Source organism: Aspergillus neoniger (genome assembly GCF_003184625.1).
Source record: "Aspergillus neoniger CBS 115656 unplaced genomic scaffold BO87scaffold_29, whole genome shotgun sequence".
Classification (NCBI taxonomy): domain Eukaryota; kingdom Fungi; phylum Ascomycota; class Eurotiomycetes; order Eurotiales; family Aspergillaceae; genus Aspergillus; species Aspergillus neoniger.
Window position 1 is genome coordinate 1 of NW_020291157.1, and position 19769 is coordinate 19769.

Genomic DNA, 19769 nt, shown 5'->3' on the forward strand with positions numbered 1-19769 from the left:
ATATATTTTATTCTTAAAAATTAGAATTGAAGATAAAATTATTCTATTAGATTAAATATATTTAATTAAAGTAATCTATTCCTAATTTCCTGGTTAAATTAGAGACGGCCAGCTAGCTTTCTGGAAATTAGTTATTATTTTAATTATAGTAATAATATTTATAGTAAATCCTGTTTTATTAAAATTATAAATATTATCTGATAAAATTTTATACTCTTGTATAACCTCCTGGATCTGATTAAATTAGTTTTTTATAATTTTAAGATTCTCTATTCTAGTTCTTTGATAGTTGTATTATCTAGTATAATGGATACAGAGAATCTTATAATATTTAATAAAATTATAGGTCCAGTTAATATCTATTTCTTTAGGAGTTATATGATCTTGTTTAAATAGAATTATATTAATTATATTTCTAATATTAAGTAGTCAGGGACTTGTATCTTACTTATTTAAAGATAGAATTTATTTAATAAATAAATTTTTCTTGTTTTTTAATAATTTTTAATATTTATAAATTATATCTTAAGTAAAATCATGTCCAGATAATTAATTGCGGAGAGTGGTTCAAGGAATATTATAAATATATACTGTCTTGTAAATATTAGTAATTTAGTCTTTCTGAATAGTCTTAATAGTAAGAAGAATCCTATCTTCCTGTTCTACCTGTATTTTTAATGAGATAGATGTTTTTGGTGGCATTGTAATGGTTGAATGGCTTCAGATAGGAATTTGAGATGGTGTTTTTGATGGGATGGGCCACCTAACCGTAGTGGGCCACCTAACCGTGGATTACGTTAACTAACTATTAACGCCTCCGTAAGCAATGCTGTAAGCAAAACATCACGTCATTGGCTCCCCGCACCCCATCGGTCAGCGTCTGGCCTCGTATCGCCTCGTCCTACTTTTTGTATATGAACGAGCTCCCTGCCCCTCCTTGCCATTGCCATTGTTCCTCATGTTTCCCGCTCTCCATCGACTTCGACAAGTCTCGCAACATATCTTGCAACCCAAAGCTATCTCCCGCTTTTCACATCCAGCTACCTGCAGAAGCTCTTTCTTCCCCGCACAGCCTATCTTGAATCCAGCACGCACCATGGCTGTAAGTCACTACCAATTCAGCTGTTTCGCTAAATAGTATCAAACCTCCTTAACTAACAATCTGCGCTCATCCAGACAGGTAACAGCGGCAAGATCACAGACTGGGTCAATCCCAATGACAAGTCGGGCGAGTTCAAGCGCCAGACGTCAGTCTTCCGCAACTGGATCTCCAGAGAGCCTGGCGCTCAATTCCCTCCCGAGAAGGGCCGTTATCACCTCTACGTCTCTTACGCCTGTCCTTGGGGTGCGTTTCTCTTTCTTCCTCCGGAGCTAATTATCAACATACTAACGCCGCAATCCCTCGCACAGCCCACCGGACTTTGATCACGCGCAAGCTCAAGGGTCTTGAGGATATCATCTCCTTCACCTCAGTCCACTGGCACCTAGGAGAAAAGGGTTAGTTTTCACACACACACACACACGTTGAGCAATCCGACCAAAAAACACTCACAGAATCAAACAACAGGCTGGCGCTTCGCAACCGCTGAAGAACAACAACCCGAAGAAAATGTCACCACAGACCCTCTACACGACTACACCCACCTGCGCGAAATCTACTTTTCCAATGACCCCGACTACACCGGCCGGTTCACCGTCCCCGTCCTATTCGACAAGAAAACCAACCGCATCGTAAGCAACGAGGTAAGCACATCACCCCCTCTTCCCACCCAAGCAGAGTGCAAAGCGTTAATCTTCCTCCGACAAAAACCAGAGCGCCGAAATCATCCGCATGCTCTACTACGAATTCGATGACCTTCTCCCGGAACCTTACAAATCCATCGACCTATTCCCCTCGTCCCTCCGCACGGAGATTGACTCCTCCAACGAATGGATCTACAACGACGTCAACAACGGCGTCTACAAGTCCGGCTTCGCCACCACGCAAGAAGCATACGAGAAAGCCGTCACGACATTGTTCTCCTCTCTCGACAAGATCGAGGCTCATCTGTCGGACTCGAAGAACGCACCGTACTTCTTCGGCTCGGAGATCACGGAGGCGGATATTCGTCTGTTCACGACAATCATTCGCTTTGATCCGGTCTATGTGCAGCACTTTAAGTGCAATATTCGGGATATTCGGTCCGGGTACCCGGCTATTCATCGCTGGATGAGGAAGTTGTATTGGGATGTGCCGGCTTTTAAGGAGACGACGAACTTTGAGCATATCAAGTTCCACTATACCAAGAGTCATAAGCAGATTAATCAGTTTGCGATTACCCCGGTTGGGCCGTTGCCGGATGTTTTGCCCAAGGATGAGGAGGTTAGGGCTGTTAAGGGTGCTTAGGGGGAGTTCTTTGGTGGATTTAGGATATGTTGATGTTAATAATACTGTAAGGTCTTTGGTATCATTTGCAAATATGCAAGTAGTTTTATTTCAGCTGAATGTGCAAGCTATGTATCTCTCTATATCCATGTATCGACGCAGCAAGTGCGGTGTGAGGTATGACCCTACGTACAATTAAGGGAAAAAAGGTAAATGAAAAAAAGAAAAACAGTCCACCCCGGCGACACCCCCCATGAAATTCAATGTACAGAAGACAAAAGCAATGTGAAACTCCATAGCAATGCTTTGTCGCGCGACGCCCTGCCATGCTAGTCAAGCCGGTCATGCGACTCTCCCAATCCGTGGGGAAGCTGGTTATCCAAGTGAAATAGTATGTAGATTTCACAATGCCAGCAATGAGTGAGAAGTAGTCAAAGCCATCGGGCTGTTCAGCGAGAAAGATGCAGCAATAAAAAAGAGGGACGGGGATCTCTGACGGGGAGTGGTGTGTGGACAAAGGACAGATCCACATTATCGCCCTAGAGAGATGTCGATGTGCCCGTGGGGGCATTATGGGTATCTCAAACACAATGTCTAAAAACGGTGGTAAGTAGAAGAAAATGCGAGAATATGGCGAAACAACTGGTAAAGTTCCAAGCCACGGCATCAATACAGCCAACTTTGTCTGAGCGGTAAGACCCCGAGACTTGTTCTGCTAAAGCCGTCTATTTCAACCCGAGCATCCGCTTCGAATTTTCATAGACGACATAGCTGATGGACACCGCAGGCGCGACCTTGAGAAGATTCGGCGTCAGCCCTTTGTAAAAGCCACGCAGTCCTTCGGTCTGTATAGTCTTGCGAGCGACGTCTCCAATGCCGTTGTAGGTCGCGGGATGCAGAACGGTGCCCTGGGCTTGCATTCTCGTCCTGAGAACGTTGAGTGGATAGACAACCGAAGCGCCAAATCCTCCACTCATAGCACCAATCGCTCCGGTGGTGAAGTTGTTCAGGGGCACGTCGTCCTCATGACAATTGTTCAGGCGAGCTTTCCGCGCTATTAAGGCTCGCTTCATGTATTCGAAAGTAGACAGATCGATGGCAGCGTAAGGAAACATGCCAACAAGACCAAGTGGCAAGCCACGGAAAAAGCCAAGTAAGCCGTGCTTGCACCATACCTTTTTGAACGTAGCTGCGATGAGCTGGTTTCCCTTCAGGCCACCTTCGACGGTGTCACACTGCATGCGACTAATAGAAAGTTAGTTTCGTAGAACGAGCGAAGGATACCAATGGCTGAGGACATGACTTACAACTTCAAGGTATCAAGAGGGTAGACGAAGCACCTGCATATGCGTTAGATCGGCTATATTGATGGAAGTATGCTACTGCGACGTACTGTGCAACCATTCCACCGCAGCCTCCGGACAGGAACTGCGATACAGGCATGAGGCGTTTGGGGTCACCATGGCCCTCCAGGCGGGCGAAAGCACGTTTTGCAGACTGTCGCACGTCAGTCACATGAAGACAAATTTGGGTTGCATCGAGCAGTTAACTCACTTCATAAGCACCGAACTTGATGGCTGACTCGGGCATGACTTTTACAACGTTCAGACCGTTGCCTGTGACAGTGAGAAATATGTCATAACATAAGTAACGAAGAGTATTACCTGCGAATAGACTCCGGATACCGCCCGCACGCCACAGATCTTTCACAGCTTCGACGAGGGTTTTCGACGCCTTCCCCGCTGCACGCAAAGGAGCGCCATCCTTCGCTGCGCGGACAGCTGAAGTTTTCACGCCGGTCTGAGCAATGAGATAGACCTTTAGTCGGTCTAAGGGTGCGGTCGCTGTCCTGGACACTGCGCCTGCGATACCACCGGCAACGAAGTAACCTAATTGAGGAGTGCTTTCGGTCAACTTCTGTTCATAATATCGGAAGGACATCCACATGGCGACGATCCTGGGTATGGGCAACCACTCCAATTCCAGGTCATTGTCTAAGGGTGTAGAGTCATCCTCAAACGCGACCCCAACCTTGGACACGCCGGTAGCTTCCGCGTAGGCTGAAGGAATCAAGAGTGTCAAAATGTGCACTGGGAAAACGTTGGAGAGGAGGTTCTGTAAGGCCAAGATATAACGTTTAAGAAACGAGTGGTCTGTACCTAAGCCCTGCAGATCATTGATGTGGACATCTCCTTCCGGGTTAAGATTTCCCGTGGCGGTGTAGTATGACAAGACAGCGCGGAGGTTAGAGGACGAGTAGGCCGGCAGGAAAAGAAGAAAATCCCTGGATACCAACAGGTCATTAGCTGGAGACTCCAGACACCTTCAGCTGACCGCCATAGTACGTACCTCCACTCCGCATACGAGATGACGCCATCTTTATTGCTATCGACCTCCGCGAAGAATTCTTCCAGCCTTGCGTTGGAGACCGTGACCCCGGATTTCGAAAAAGCGGTCTTGAGCTCATTCTTATCGATTTCGCCGTTGTGATTATGGTCTATGCTCTCGAACAGTTGCCAGAGGCCGATTTCGGTATGATCCACGAAGGTCCGGAATTCTGGTGAACATTAGGTTGGAAAAACGACTGGCGTCTATAGCCAGTGACACTAAGGAGGATATGAGACGCTATGGGGGTGCGACGCATGATCTTACCAGGATAATCTATGTAGCCATCCCCGTTGGTATCCACTGCCTTGATGATATCGCGTAACATAGGGTCCGCATTCTTGAGTGCTGTTGCATCTCAAGCCGTCAGGTCATCTGCACCGAGCCGCACGGGATCATGTCAAGATCGTGACTTACGGTGATCGATCTTTTTTAGTCCTTTCTTTAGACCATTGAAGTCAAGATGACCTTCACCCTTGGTATCCAAGCGCTGCCAGAGTTGGGCGACTCTCTGGTCCCGATCTTTTTGCGACTCGCCAGTGTCCATGTTCGGTGAAAAGTGATTCTTATCACAACTGCGTCATTATTTTTTTAAGGAGGGGTCGGCGGATTTGAAGAGGAGAGATTCCCTGTCGCAGCAGGGCAGAAAGTGAAGGTGAGTGAATAATTTGGGCATCGAAAATCACTGGCGGGTGAAATTATGAACGAAGTGTTAATCCGGCGTTCATGATTGTCGATTCAAGGTCAGCTGGGGTGAGGCCGACAGCCGTGAGAAATCCAGGCGCGATGATTTGCTTTCCTTACGACATGAACCGGAAGAAAACTAGACCCCGGCCCGGTCGTCACCAAATCTTCCGGCTATTCCCGTTTAGGCGCCTTTCACTCCCGCCTTTCAGTCTTGCCTCCAGTTCGGCCCCTTCGGAGTCCCATCTCCGACCTGCACAACATCAAACCTCATCTTCACTCCGATCGCTGAAAAGGGGTATGTGTTGCCTTGATTCAGGCTGTTACCTCCCTCATCGGTTCATCTTCCAGCTGTCTTGAACTAGTGGGTCGTATACCATACCAGCCACACTTCTACAACCCCCTCCCGGATGCCCAAAGCCAACTGGATAATCTTGTACCCATCCAGCACCTCTTAGGCCCAAAGGGAAAAGCACTATGGTGGCTGTTGCTACCTCTTCTATACTAGATTAATCCCCCATACGATACCCCTCTTCCCGCTAGACTCCCAACAATGGCTGCTAATTACTGGGCATCAACTCAACGCCGACACTGGCTCTTCACGAGAGAGAAGTTGGCAGAGATTCGGGAGAATTTTAGAGAGCGGGACATGGTCGCTCATAGTCAGTTTCCTCTGCCGGATCAGAGGTTGCTGAACATCTACTTCAGCCAACGTAAGATAATTATAGTACATACCCTATATCGGTGAGCATCCAAGCTCACCAGGCCAACAGAACTCATCAAACTGGGGAAACGGATGTCTACTCGACAACAAGCACTTGCGACAGCGCAAGTCTATGTCAAGAGGTTCTACACTAAGAACGAGATTAGACATACAAACCCGTATCTTGTCGTCACTACTGCCTTCTATCTGGCTTGTAAAATGGAAGAATGCCCTCAACATATTCGATTCGTCGTTGGAGAGGCTAGAGGTCTCTGGCCAGGTACGGATCACTCGCATATATGCACCCTGTGCGCTTCCCGCTGACGTGGCTACAGAGTTTATTGCCCCAGATGTTTCAAAACTAGGGGAATGCGAGTTCTCTCTTATATCGGAGATGAACTCTCAGCTTATTGTGCACCATCCATATCGAACATTATCCGAACTTCAACCCGAGCTGTCACTTACGTCAGATGAAGTTGCTCTCGCGTGGTCTGTAATCAATGACCACTATCTCACCGACCTGCCGCTCTTATATCCGCCTCACGTCATCGCTGTCATGGCGATTATCGTCGCCGTGGTCTTCAAGCCCAGCCAGACGAGCTTTCACGGGTCAGCAGCACCACTAGCCAGCGCGATGCGCGACGGCGGCATGAACATTCTTGCCGCATTGGGAGAGAAGGGCGGCAACGGCCCTCCTCCCCGCATTCAGCGACTTATAGGATGGCTTGCCGAGAGTGAAGTGGACATCAAAGCCGTCATAGAGTGTACTCAAGAGTTGGTGTCGCTGTACGAGGTGTGGGAGCAATATAGCGAGAAGCATTGCAAAGAGCTTCTGGGACGGATGGTGAAGAGCAAGAATCTGGACAAATGAACATACATCTCTCATGCACATACATAGGGTTTTCAAGCGGCGTTCAAGGGGTCCAGTCATGTTATTACGAAAGCATGTCATGCGCGAGCGATACTGGTTTTTCAGATCCATATTTCGGGCATCGGCTGGTTGCAGATTGTTTCAAATCAGTTGCATTATCGCATAGTCCAAGTGGATGCCATGGAGAATATAATGAGATACTATAGATATATCATAGCGAACAAACAGTTTTCAGAGACACAAACGCCCGTCCTCCCTCGGGACCAGACTGAATATCCCGCATGTCGGTAGCCGCCTTCAACATCTACACATGAAGCAACCGTACTATTTATCCCACCTGTAAGCCACGAATTCCATGCAATTCATACTATCCCACTAGCATACAACACCCCATCGAAGCGCTACTCCCTAACACATACCCACCCACAAACCAAGCTTCCCAAATCCCCACCACCAAGACCCCGTAAGAACCCAATAACAAACAATTGCAAAAGGTCACCCCTTTACCTCTTCTCCTGCATCGGTACCTGCCTAGTGCCTACAGTCCGTACTACCCAGCTGTCAGAATGTGTGGAATTCCTCCCTCTGAGTCAGTCAGTAAGCAAGCCAATGTTGAACGGCATGTATGATTTGACTTTCAGTTCTACCAAGGTAAGTTCTATCTAGCTAGCTGTTTGCAGTAGTGTTTACGCAGTCACTAGTAGTTAGTGCCCTTGTTGCATGCCGATGGTATCTAATTCTAATTATTACTTACATACATACATACATACATACGCTCGTTTACAAGGATGTATGTATGCAAGTCCTGGTTTGTTCCTAGAGGAAGATTCTGGAATGCGTGGGGAATTTGCATTCTGGCATGTGGTGGTACTTAAGCCTGGATAGCTACTACGTAGCTAGGGACGGGGAGGGTGGGAGGATCGAAGGGATGTATGTATGTTATGCTTGGGTGGATGTCAATTCGACTGTGTAAGTACTGTACGAGATTTAGATAGTGACTAACCACTTTGTTTGGGTGAATCGGGCTTCTGTGTGACGCTATTATGCTACAAGATTATCATGGTGGATGGATGTATCGGGTATATCCGTTGAATGTAGTATGTAACCTTCAAGCTTTTCTCTTCTCTCTATCTACTCTACCACTAGTTGAGAATCAATCTTGCACGGGGAACCGATCACGCAGTTCAGTCAAGCACTAGTATTGACAATTTGGCCTGGGGCTTACAAGGTTTATCCCTCGAAACTGGAAAGCTATTTCAATTGAGTTTCAGTCCGAGTTGACCCCGTTAATAATCTCAATTTACTCTCCCGTTTGCAGGCGTGACACAGGTACCACTTCAGCCATGCACTCTGTTCTGCTTCGCTGATAGATCCATACATACATGAACGCTACAACTCAGATCCCTTTCAGCAACTGAGAATATGATGTCGTTTATTGGACACCTCTAATGCAACATGGGCGCTTCCTGAGACCGTTGGCCAGACTAGGCAGGAAGATCGTGTCTCATATCCCTTGCTTCGGGGTACGTATGTGGGCGGAGATACACTTGCGCACAACTCCAGTCTTGTTGTTGAGGGGCGAGTATCTACCCCCCGAGACGGATGGACAAGGACTATCGTCCTATACACAGGCGAGATCAACAAATATTCCGGAAATGGCGTCTGGAGTGCAGCAGATCCCGCTTCACGGCCCCCCGCCCATCAAGCCATGTACGTATACTTGTGTACACTCCAGGCCGTGTTGCGGGCTGTGTATCTAGGCCTTTTCTTCATAGCGCTGCAAGACATTCCTCCCAACAGGGGTGTTTGTATGAAATCTGGTAAGAGAGAAATACCAATTCAATACCAAGAATACCATACATACGGCAGGGATGGAAAGAGTCCGATCATAGTTAGTAGCGGCATCGGATGCCTCGAGGCTACCTACTTAGTAGTTATCGGCAAAACTTACTTGCTGTATGGATCATCCCCCATAAGCATGATCCAGTGACTCTACCGGATTTTTCTCAGTGCGCCCCTGCCTTGGGCATCGAGATGCACCTATCATGAGATGAAGATCATACAACAAGGTTCCTGGTCCCGAGAGGGGCAACTCCAGACTGCGTTGCATTCCCCATCTACCGAAAGGGCGGTGAGGTGGTCAGATCTTAGCAGGGACATTATCTTGCCGAATGGGATCAGAAATCATGTCTCATGGGGGGGGGGGGCTGGCTTCCCAGCAGGTTTAGTTAGCACAGTTTGGACACGGGAGAAAAGAGTGAGAACTGAGAATACCACTCTGGCATCCATGGCTAGTAATGCCCAATCGCTTGTGCAGACAAGAAAGCGCCCCCATTCCATCCCAGGTCGCTTGAGAGTGTGTACGTTCCTCCTACCTACCCTCGGGACTGCATCCTGCAGTAGTCTGCAGGTTTGGAGTAGCTGTGACCCTGCTAGCATGCGTTCTAAGCCCGATCCATAATATATTATGCTGCCATGGCTGTTCCAGTAGCCGCCATCATTCCTATCGGTCTGTTCCCTTCCCCCCTCCTCTTCCCCTAGATGCATCCCCATCCTGCATTTACGCTACCGTTGACCAGTGATACGACGTTTCAACCCCTGGGTTTAGCGTGTGCACTGGAGGGTCCAGGCGTCGGGGAAGACAGACCGCAAACTTGTTCTGCGTTTATTGGTATCGAGTACGTACTGTAGATAATGAAGTACACCTATGTGTCGTGACAGCAGATGGGTTTACGGAGGATACTAAAATCTACATTGCTGCTATTCTTGTGAACGTTTACTGCATGGAGGAAGGTGCAGGGCCATGCAGTGGTCGTAGCGCTTGCCCCATGTGGATGGATGGGAAGACAGGGAGCAGATCCTTAACAATGCAGAGCAGCCAAGCCCAGTTCAAGATTCGGTTCCTTTGTTGACGGCGTTCTCCGTACCTGATTGATTTCTGAGATGAATGAAGAAGAGGGACTCAAAAACAAACAGTGCCTATATGGGCATAAATCCTAAACGAGAAAATCATTTGTTTATTTATTATTATTCCGTAATATATTTCTGGTCCGAAAGTACTACTGACAATAGTTTCAGCTGACTATCCGCTCAAAATGGAGAAGATCCAGATATTGAAGTGGAGGATTAATTTCTGTTATGGAATACTTGTCGAAGCCGTCGAAGGGTGACCATGGCAGGAGCTGCCCGTTATTAATCTCATTAGTTAATGACAATCTTCAATGGTTGGGGGGAAATGACAAAGTAAGATGGCCCGAGTCCCGCCCGCCCACTCTAAGGAGGGCGCCTCTCCCTGAAAGTTGAAGACAAATTAGGGGAGGAGATAATGGGTAAACGGCAATAGTAGGTAGGCTTAGAATGGAAAAGGAGCGCCCCCCGACGAGACCAAGTGGCACGGTTCAAGGGAAAGGTACCGAGAATAACAGCAACGAAAAAGAGGGTAGCTAGTCCGGTGGGGCTCACCACATTTTTTGCAAATCATTACCCGCAGGTGTCGTAGTGGGCATTTTGCCTGCTTGCCAGCGCATGCCTGTCTTCGGAAGTGGGAGCCACATACTACTACTGTGTACTCCCTCTTACCTGCCCTTTTCCCTTTCTGAACACGAAGTGATTGGGGGTTCGATACCTGACGAGGTACAGGTACGACGGGAAGGATCCTCCTGGTGACCTTGAAAACGACCCAACACAGAGAGAGAGCCACTACAGAGCATTGCCACGATGTTCTTTGCCATTGCCATCGTCATCATCCATGCATCCGCTGGTGGGCGAGATGGATCGATTGATACTCCATTAGCAGTGCAGATCCATAGGTCTGTACAGACAGTGTTCTCTATCTAACGGCAGTCTGCATCATACAATTAATGAGTGTATGTAAGTAGGCATCATTGCACCATCATCTGTAATACTCGCGGGCTGTTCATGACGGTAATACAGCCTTAAAGTCCAGGCTGAGACCCGGTCTTCATCCGACAGCCGCTTGCACTCGTCACGGTTAGATCGAGTACACCCATATATTAGGCGTCAAGGGAGAGGGTGCGCCGTTCCATTCCTGAAGGGGACTAGATCGCTTCCTTTCGACGTCACTAAGACCCGCTTGGTAGCCGATTAGAGCAGTCAAATTCGGTGTTTTATTGGCTCAACTGACGGTGGCTGCCATGAGCCCACTACAGGGGGATGTGATTGGATATCGGGGCATTAACTTGCCACTGAGGATCCATTGACAGGGATCTGGTTGGTCCTCACCCTGCCCTAAAACTGGGTGCGTGACCAGGTTAGCGCGGGAAATCTGGGACTAGGACGTTACAGACTTACAGACGATACCACGGATACTTTACAGGCGCCTCGGCGAGGGAACCACTTGTAACCAGTAATGTCCTTTCACTCCCTCCATACTCGTGGATGCCACCGGTAGGAAAAGGCTGTGTGTGTGTGGTAAGTACGGGTCACGTATGTTCCCTTGCGGATCTCCACCGACGTGCACTTTTGCTCAGCCCCAGTCGAATCACAACTGCAGCCCCTCTTGCTCTCAGTCTCTCGCCTCCGTCCGCTCCGGGCGCTGCGACTCTTTTCTCGCTCCCGGTCTTCTTTTCAACTCTTGTCCCGCCATCCGTTGATGATTCCCCATCCCACAACACTAATCGCAAATTCGCCCGCCCCCCGATCTCTTACACTTTCACTCTCGCATTCACTTCCCATTATCTCTCTACCCATCTGCACTCCCACAATCGTCTCTTTTTCTTCCTTATTTCAAACCCGCTTTTCCTGCTTCCGCACTCTGCATTCCGTCCGACCGCTTGTCATTCTTCCACCTTACTCCGTCTCTTTTCTTTGTTACTCTAGTCCGTCCGGAGTTGCGTACTGTCGGGATTCCTGAGCGCTGGTCTTTGTTTATATCCGCCCTCGAATTCCTCAGCATACCCTTCCTACCGATATAACTTCGCTTTACCTTTTGTTGCGTTCGTTTCGCCACAACCACACAACAAAATGTCTACGTTCTTCTACGGTCACCAGCAACAGCACCAGCACCAGCAACACCCTCACCACGGTGCTGCCGCCCACATGGCCAACTCAAACAACCACCATGGGGGTCGTTCCCGTCGGGGACCTAAGATGGCTGCCCAGAATGCTCAGCGCCAGTTCAGAGGTGTCAAGAGCATGCGGGAGCTTGCTGAGGCCCCTGCTGTGACTGCTTTCCGTGCCCGTTTCGAAGCTGGACGGTCTTTTGACCTGGATGACGACCTGGAGTTTTGCCCCAGTCTCCTGACGGAAGATGATGTATGTTTGTCGAACCCGGCCTAGCACTCCCTCCCTCTCTCTCCAGCCGTTCGTACTACGGATATCTTGGCTGCCGACCCCGTACTTTAATGGAACAGCTTGTTGACCCCCTGATTTACAGCTGCACTCCATTCACTCTGCTTCCTCGGATCGGTCATCTCTCTCCAGTGGATCTCCCGATACCTCTCCTCTCCAGCATCAAATCCAGCCTGTCCAGCAGGTCACCCCCTCCATCTCCCTGTCTCCTGCCTCCAGCAACTCCTATGTTCACTCAGGGGTTAGCGGTAATCTTAATCACGTGAACTTCCAGCAACCGTCCGCAGTCCGCACCCGCAAGGTTATCCCGATCGTCAACCCCAATACTGGCATGACCTTGACGAGCCCGCCCACGTCGATCTCCCCGGCCTCGATGCAGAATGCCCAACGCCGGTGGTGAGGACCGCGATTCTGGCAAGTCGCCGTTCCATTCGGCAAAGGGCCGCTTAGGCTCATAGCATGTTTACCACGCTCGTCCGGCTTCTGCATCATCGGGCTCCCTAACCGCGGGTTATAATTGTTACTGCTTTGTTTTGCTTTCTGTTCGACACGGCCATCGCATTCTTACGATTCGACTGATCTTCCCTTCTCCTTTTTTTGGCTTCACGAGCGCAAAAACAGCAAAGGATAAACCAGTGTTTCTCTGTATATACACCTTACTTCGATGACGACTCGAGCAACTTATACCTAGACTGATGCTTTCGGCTTCCTGCGAGCGACGGCGCCTGCGATATTCGATTTTTGCATTCCACCTCAAACGATACCTTGTTTTTATCTTACGGTTAGGGAAACCCTTTTGTGCTTTGACCTCGAGTTTTGGCCGCGATGATGTATAGAAAGCGCGGCGATCGGCCATTCAGGCGCGCATCTATGGACCGGAGTTGCTTTTTTGGTTTCCCACGGCGGCTATGCCAGGTTTGCTGTTGGCGGTTATACCTCATCTTTTCGGCTTGGTGTTTTGTCAGATTTTTGGGTGGGATGGATCATTTTCTCATGCTTTTCAGGGATTTAGAAAGGCGGAAACGATATATACGTCTGCATTGATTGGGCTTTGCTGAGTTGTTTGGGATGTTTGGCTGGTTTCGACCTACACTTCGCATATGTTTTCATTTCTTGAAAAATTCTGTTTGTTATACCATGTATATGGGTTGGTTGGGGAATTGGTGACACGCGGTGCTTGTTACTTTTCAGGTCAACTGGCTGTGAAAATCCATGGATTGGATGAGGAGTTTTTCTTTATTTCCTGATTTTTGCTGGGGGTCACACTCGCCTTCTTTCGCGAGATAGACCACTGTCTTGATGGGAGTTGTCAGTTGACGACATAATTCGCTTCTGTTCGCCTCCACGTTGATTCGTTCGGATGTTTTCTTAAAGTCATGTTCTTCGACTCCTGGGGACTCCTGGAGAATGTGATGCAGTGTATGATCTTCCTGATTCTGTTCGCTTCTTGGGTATTCCGTCTCTTACCATATCTCCTTTGTCTATACGCTTATTGGCTGGAACTATGGGGGGTAATGCCTATACATAGTTGTGAAATTAGCTTTGGACTCCATTCAGTCGTGAGACTTTCCAACAGTAGATGTAGGGATGATAGTAATTTGGTGATAAGTGCAGCGTTGTAGAAATCCGCCAAATGACCTCATAATCTGGGGTGATATCGTATCATGCAGGTTGCAGATTGAGGGGCAATAGAGCACAACGGTTGCTATCGCAACGGCTGGCTTTTGATGAAATAATGGTTATCAGATTGCCGTTATTTAGTTGGCGTTGAATGGTCGACGCTCGATGCTGTTCAGAGGCTCAGGCGGATAGTATATATTCGTAGGCCCTGTAACGGGTGTGAACCAACCCACAACGTTCACGAAACAAAGCATTGGGAGCATCTGAATGCAGCGAATACATTCAAATGATGAGAAAGCAGTACAATATTAAGATGGTCTCTTCCTCACTCATGTGGTGATCCCCTACTTATCTGGTTGTAATGGCATACATAGGAGGAGTGGTCAAAGTACGTGATGTCATATCCTTGATTTGCGGCCTCGAACCTGGAAGACATTGAAGTCTCTTGCATCCAGCAACACTTTCTCCGAAGACAGCATTCAATTTCCTCTCTTTACTTATACTACAAAATCAGCATAAGCAAATACCATACTAATTAATGAAAACAGTCTCTTCATAAATCAACCAAAAGTATCACATCCACCCCGTAGATTAGAACGGAGGATGGAGATACTTACTCCGTAGACTACATCCCGGGACGCAACAGACTCCATGACGTCACCGCTACTACAGCCAGCAATTCGTCCCAAAACTGGCATTGAGTAATGGCTGCCAACTGATTCACCCGAGGTCGAACGGGACTCTCTTTTCCCTGGAATTGATGATTGGCAGCTGGAAGGGAGTTCTCGCTTGGGGAGGGGGAGAGAAATAACTCAAGTACATAAGGCCGCCGCTATCCATCCTTTTCTATCTATCTATCATCCAGTTACATCTAGAGATTGCCACTTATCAACGCATTTATCAAATATCCCTCGTTGGGATTACTGAAACTACTTCTTGAGAATTGTAAGTACACTGCCATGCACAATTTATCGAGAATGGTGGTTGTTAGGTGTGGAAGAGATAGCTTCGTACTACATACTACCTACCTCTCCCATAACTAACCATCCATCCCTCTCAATTTAATAAGAATTAGACTAACAACACCATCAATCTCAATCCAGATACAACAACTACGACACAACTACAACCACCAAAATGTCCTTCCTCGCCCCCATCCGCGCATCTACCCTCCGCCTCTCCCGCCCTGCCTTCGCCTACACCTCCACCACCACCACCTCTCCTGCAGCAGCAGTAGCAGCTCTCCACACCAGCATTCCTCGTCCAGGCTTGAAGGAGTCGGATCACAGTGAGTCCAGTCCAGTCCATACCAACCCCACTCAAACCCTCCCGGGATACGTTGTCTAATATAATTGAAATCAATACCAGACCGCGACGACCTCGCCAACATCTACGAGGCCGAGAAGCACGACCAAGTAAAGAGCAGCAAGGAAGGCAAGGCCAAATGGAAGCAGGAAATCGCTAGTGATAGTGAGGCGTCGGTAAGGTTTTCTCAACTTGACATACTTGCTTTTTCTTTTTGTCAGAAGGTGACGATGATGTGATGACGATACTAATTGTATTGTTTCAATGAACCAGGTCAAGGCCGATCGCGGCGAAGTAGACAGTGATGATAACAACTTTGGAGCCATGCAGGAACGGACGAAAGGGTTGCCGAATAGGGATGGGCCCGTGAACAAGACTCAATAAATTGTTTTACTACTACTACTACTTACTTAAGGGATGGGTTTTGAGAATGCAATGAAATTATACTGTTTTTTGTTCATGTTTGTTTATTCGGTCGGGTGGCTGGCTTACTTACGAGTTATTGGGACTGACTGTGATATGATGGGTCATTTGTATGAAGTACTTCTGAGGGATATATTACTACTTCTATATTATGGTATCAAAAGCAGGAAATTGTATTCGGTTCTGCTATAGAGTAATTCAAAGGAATGATATATAGTGTATTCGAAACAGATGCCGGGTGGACTGTAAAAGTGTTAAGCTGCAAGCAAATATACCTAATGTAAACGCCACAGGATCCCTTCCACCAACCCGATGGCTTAGTAGTATGGACAACTCCAATTCAACGCAAATAACGCCATTTCGCCCCTCGGGGATCATCAATAGAACAGTAATAAGCCCGAACTCACAACAACAAAGTCATGACAAGAAGAGTCATATACGAGAGGGTCACTTGAGCAGGACGATCAGTATGACGAGGACGATGATCAATCCGATGATTGTCATCATGCTCCAATTCTCACTCGCACTTCGCCGAAATTTATCCAGTCGGCGTTTGGCCTTGTCTAACCGGCCCTGATGCCGTTCCACATGGCCATCCATGTCATCCAGCAACGCGACATGGCCCTCAAGTTCATCCCCGATCTGGATACTAAGCTGGTGTTGTCGGCCGATGGATTCGCCGAGTCGGTCTAGCTGCTCGTCTTGGTCACGCATGATCTGCTCATGATGATCGTAGACCTGCTGGTTGGACATGTCGGATGTGTCGACGCCCTGTGGGGAGGGCGAGTCGCGGTATGGCTGGAAAAGGTTGCGGCGATTGAGATCGTCCTCTTCGGCGGCGTTGTCCATGAAACGAACTGATTTGGAAGAAGGATGTTGCGGGACGGGCTGTTTCAGGTCCGGTGACGACTTCTTGATGTTGGTGAACTCGACGGGATCGTCCTCTGCTGCGGCATCCGAGCCGCGGAATTGGGATGTCAGGTCTCGATACTGGGAGTATAGGTGGTCGAGTTGGTCTCTCATCTCGGTGGCGCTTTCATCGTTGGCGTCTTCTAGTCGTGCGCAGTCGGATTCCACGGCATCGATGCCCTCTTTCAAGGAGTCGAGGGAGCGTGAGATCTCGCCATCTTGACTGTTGGGTTCTAGGTCGAGCGAGATGGCTCGTTGCCGTTCGAGGAGCGATAACTTGATATGATCGGCAAGGAGCAAGAGTTGCGAAGGGTTTGGCATGGCGGAGAGGGATGTGATAGTGTTTGAATATGCGTGAGGATGGTATTGGGGAAGAGCCGGATGAGGAGAGAGAGGAGAGGGTGGACAAGGCTGTGAGGTTGTCTTAGCGTCGGTCAAGCCCAGGCAATGCGGAGATGTCGGAACCGCGGCGACTTGCAGATGACAGGGAAGGGAGGGGGAGAAGTACAGTACATCCACGCAGGGACTGCCAAATGATGGAGCAATCAAGTGGATATTGCTGAAGCCAGAGGACCAGCCCGGGTGGATGGAATGGATACAACCCAGAGGGCCTCGTTCTCGGCAGATCTGCCGCTTCCGCCGCCATCGTCTCCATTTCCCATATCTCGCCGTCATTCATGGTTATCCACATTCATTCCTCTCTCTCTTGCTCTCCCCCGCAATGGCCTCACTTTCCTCACGTCCACCTCCTGCGGCCACCCTCCCCCCCCTGAATTTTTGTTCTTCTCTTGGTCAAACTTTCCTGTCAGCCACTGTGTAACTTTCTGAGATACATGGGCGTTTGCTTTGTGCTATTGTTTCATCATCCCGACCCCTGTGGCATCTGGACGGTCGGTCCCTTCATTTCTAGACTTACCCCCCTGTGCAGGACTACATCGATCGGCGCACGATCCCGTGGCTTGACAATATAAGCTGAATACTTCCTGCGTGGGAAGGGGGCTTAGGAGTATGACATCCATCACTCTCGACGAGTCGCTCGCGATGGAGGCGAACTGCGACCGAGACGAAGTTGTCGACTTGCGCTCACTGGAGTTGGTCTCCAGCTACGATGACCACCTCATGTGCCCGATATGTCACTGCCCTTTCGTTCGCCCCGTGCGCCTTCAGTGCGATCATGTCTTCTGTCAGAAGTGTCTAAATACTGCCATCACTGCGTTCTCCCCCAGTCCGTTTTCCCCCGGTCGAGACGATTTCACCTGTCCTACTTGCCGGACCCCAACGAAGGGTGTCTACCTCAACGTGCCTCGTCTGCTACTCAATATGTGTGATGATATCAAAGTGCGATGTCCTTTTCAGGATGAAGGCTGCGAGGAGATTATACCCAGAGGACACATTCAGTCTCATGTCGACAAGTATTGTGGCTACAGGCTCATGAAGTGCCCGGATAGCTCTTGCAACAAGAAGACCCGGAAGAAGGACCTCAGTTCTGAGGGTCGGTGCTTGCATGAGCTTCAACGCTGTCTGCGATGCGACGAGTACGTCGCGGAACAAGACTACGAGGTATGGATGTTGCTTCCAAGCTTTATAACATTGCTAATTAAGTCCTGCCACAGGAACATGTCAAGGATCTATGCCCGAGTCTCAAAACAACATGTCCCGACTGCCAGATAAACGTTCTACGCAAATCACTACGAGAACACATCGACTCCTGTCCCGAGGTTGTCCATCCTTGCGCGGCATCGAAATACGGCTGCCCCGTCAAGGTGAAGCGTGCGGACTTGACGACACACGAACAGACCTGTCCACTGATAGCCATGGGCCCGTATTTTGAAGCCCAGAATGCACGACTCGATTCGCTTGAACTCACTATCCGCCACCTTCAACAGCGGAACGAGATCTTCGAGGACGGAATTTCCAACATCCGATCGACATTAGCCCAGTCGACTCGTACTCTAGCCGAGCAAGACTCTCCGACAAATTCCGACGCCCCTCGTCGACGAGATTCGACAAGCGACCAATCTCAAATCGACAGCTCCAACCTCTATACCGCCACTACAACGAACTACCTGCTCTCTCTCCATGAATCTCTCCGCGAGGAGGTCGGACAGCTCTCCAACGCCATCACGGATCTAGACGCCCGCGCCAGCATGGCTCTCATGAACGAATGTCTTCGCTTAAAGGAAGACATGGCGCACACCAACGCAGCCGTGGGCAGCATTCGCATGCAGGTGCAATGGCTCCTGAACCCCCGTCTGCATCAGGGCCAGCGAGCAGGTGCACGTCCAACTAACTCCAATGGCGGTAGCAACCCTGCCTCTGCATCAGGGCCAAGTAGCGCCGCTGGCCCGTCTACTGCTTTTCTTCGACCGCGGAGACTCAGCGATAGCGGACGAGAGGGGACTAAACTATGATAGACAACAGTCGTCCATTACATTGGTGCCCTATAAATGGGTAACGGCGTTTGTTACTTTGACTCTTTTCTTCGCTATCCACATGGTTGCCCATATACATCGGGTTAATGATCGGTGCTTGGCGAATACATGGTTGCGACATGATGTGATATGATATCCTTTGCTTTGTTCTTTGCCCTGGTCCGGTTCTGGTTGTTCTTCTCTTTCCATACCTGCAAGTGCAGGTCATATGTGGTGTGGCTAAATGCCTTTATGTGCACACAACTACAGAATATCCGGCGGCGATATATCCCATCATGATGCACACTTGCCATGTACGTTGTTGCACTGTACATATGTTTTCAGTTCTGAATTGTATATACTAGACATTCCGGGTGTCTCAAATCAATACTCCAATACATGAATCTACACAACACCCACTAGTAGCTTGCAAATCAATCATTCATTATCACGGACCGACTATACTAGCAAAAATAATACCCCCAACACCTAATTCCAGCACCATGCGGACGCAACTTATTATCGCGTATCAAAAGTATACTAAGACAATTATGAGCCATATAATTATCTGATTTCGGAAAGTGACTCAACCAGCGGATACATATCCCTCGACTTTCCGTATGCGCACACGGACTCCAACACCCAAATCTCTCCACAGTCCTATTCAAAGGCTCATCATTACCTTATAGAAAGGACCTATCACCGAACTAGCCCGGCTAGCTCAATCGGTAGAGCGTGAGACTCTTAATCTCAAGGCTGCGGGTTCGAGCCCCGCGTTGGGCT

The 19769-nt window shown here is 48.7% G+C and overlaps 7 protein-coding genes and 1 non-coding gene across 8 annotated transcripts; 6 read left to right on the forward strand and 2 right to left on the reverse strand.

The window, feature by feature from the left end:
- Window positions 1-925: 925 nt before the first annotated feature.
- On the forward strand, window positions 926-2494 carry BO87DRAFT_364748 (glutathione S-transferase family protein). Its single transcript, XM_025621763.1, has 5 exons — window positions 926-1102; window positions 1177-1345; window positions 1411-1497; window positions 1568-1743; window positions 1814-2494. The coding sequence occupies exons 1-5, from the start codon at window positions 959-961 to the stop codon at window positions 2384-2386; spliced, it is 1149 nt and encodes a 382-aa protein (XP_025476796.1). The 5' UTR covers window positions 926-958; the 3' UTR covers window positions 2387-2494.
- A 310-nt stretch (window positions 2495-2804) lies between these two features.
- On the reverse strand, window positions 2805-5297 carry BO87DRAFT_442380 (calcium-binding mitochondrial carrier protein; the record flags this gene model as incomplete). Its single annotated transcript, XM_025628053.1, has 8 exons — window positions 2805-3610; window positions 3673-3705; window positions 3759-3862; window positions 3920-3981; window positions 4030-4649; window positions 4715-4922; window positions 5018-5107; window positions 5168-5297. 8 exons carry the CDS (start codon window positions 5295-5297, stop codon window positions 3091-3093), a joined length of 1767 nt encoding a protein of 588 aa, XP_025476797.1. The 3' UTR covers window positions 2805-3090.
- A 690-nt stretch (window positions 5298-5987) lies between these two features.
- Window positions 5988-7008, forward strand: ssn8 (cyclin-dependent protein serine/threonine kinase regulator SSN8; the record flags this gene model as incomplete). Its single annotated transcript, XM_025619678.1, has 3 exons — window positions 5988-6147; window positions 6208-6417; window positions 6473-7008. 3 exons carry the CDS (start codon window positions 5988-5990, stop codon window positions 7006-7008), a joined length of 906 nt encoding a protein of 301 aa, XP_025476798.1.
- Window positions 7009-11806: 4798 nt separating this feature from the next.
- On the forward strand, window positions 11807-12778 carry BO87DRAFT_123778 (DUF4452 domain-containing protein). Its single transcript, XM_025617982.1, has 2 exons — window positions 11807-12282; window positions 12404-12778. Exons 1-2 carry the CDS (start codon window positions 11992-11994, stop codon window positions 12716-12718), a joined length of 606 nt encoding a protein of 201 aa, XP_025476799.1. The 5' UTR covers window positions 11807-11991; the 3' UTR covers window positions 12719-12778.
- A 1966-nt stretch (window positions 12779-14744) lies between these two features.
- BO87DRAFT_378957 (uncharacterized protein) lies at window positions 14745-15794 on the forward strand. The gene is made up of 4 exons (XM_025623916.1): window positions 14745-14883; window positions 15042-15226; window positions 15307-15419; window positions 15517-15794. Exons 2-4 carry the CDS (start codon window positions 15076-15078, stop codon window positions 15625-15627), a joined length of 375 nt encoding a protein of 124 aa, XP_025476800.1. The 5' UTR covers window positions 14745-14883; window positions 15042-15075; the 3' UTR covers window positions 15628-15794.
- Window positions 15795-15801: 7 nt separating this feature from the next.
- On the reverse strand, window positions 15802-17261 carry BO87DRAFT_378958 (syntaxin family protein). Its single transcript, XM_025623917.1, has one exon. The coding sequence runs from the start codon at window positions 17248-17250 to the stop codon at window positions 16114-16116; it is 1137 nt and encodes a 378-aa protein (XP_025476801.1). The 5' UTR covers window positions 17251-17261; the 3' UTR covers window positions 15802-16113.
- Window positions 17262-17583: 322 nt separating this feature from the next.
- On the forward strand, window positions 17584-18986 carry BO87DRAFT_364767 (putative TRAF-like signal transducer; the record flags this gene model as incomplete). Its single annotated transcript, XM_025621764.1, has 2 exons — window positions 17584-18135; window positions 18243-18986. 2 exons carry the CDS (start codon window positions 17584-17586, stop codon window positions 18984-18986), a joined length of 1296 nt encoding a protein of 431 aa, XP_025476802.1.
- A 710-nt stretch (window positions 18987-19696) lies between these two features.
- On the forward strand, window positions 19697-19769 carry BO87DRAFT_t198. The gene has a single exon. It is a non-coding gene; the product is annotated as a tRNA-Lys (tRNA).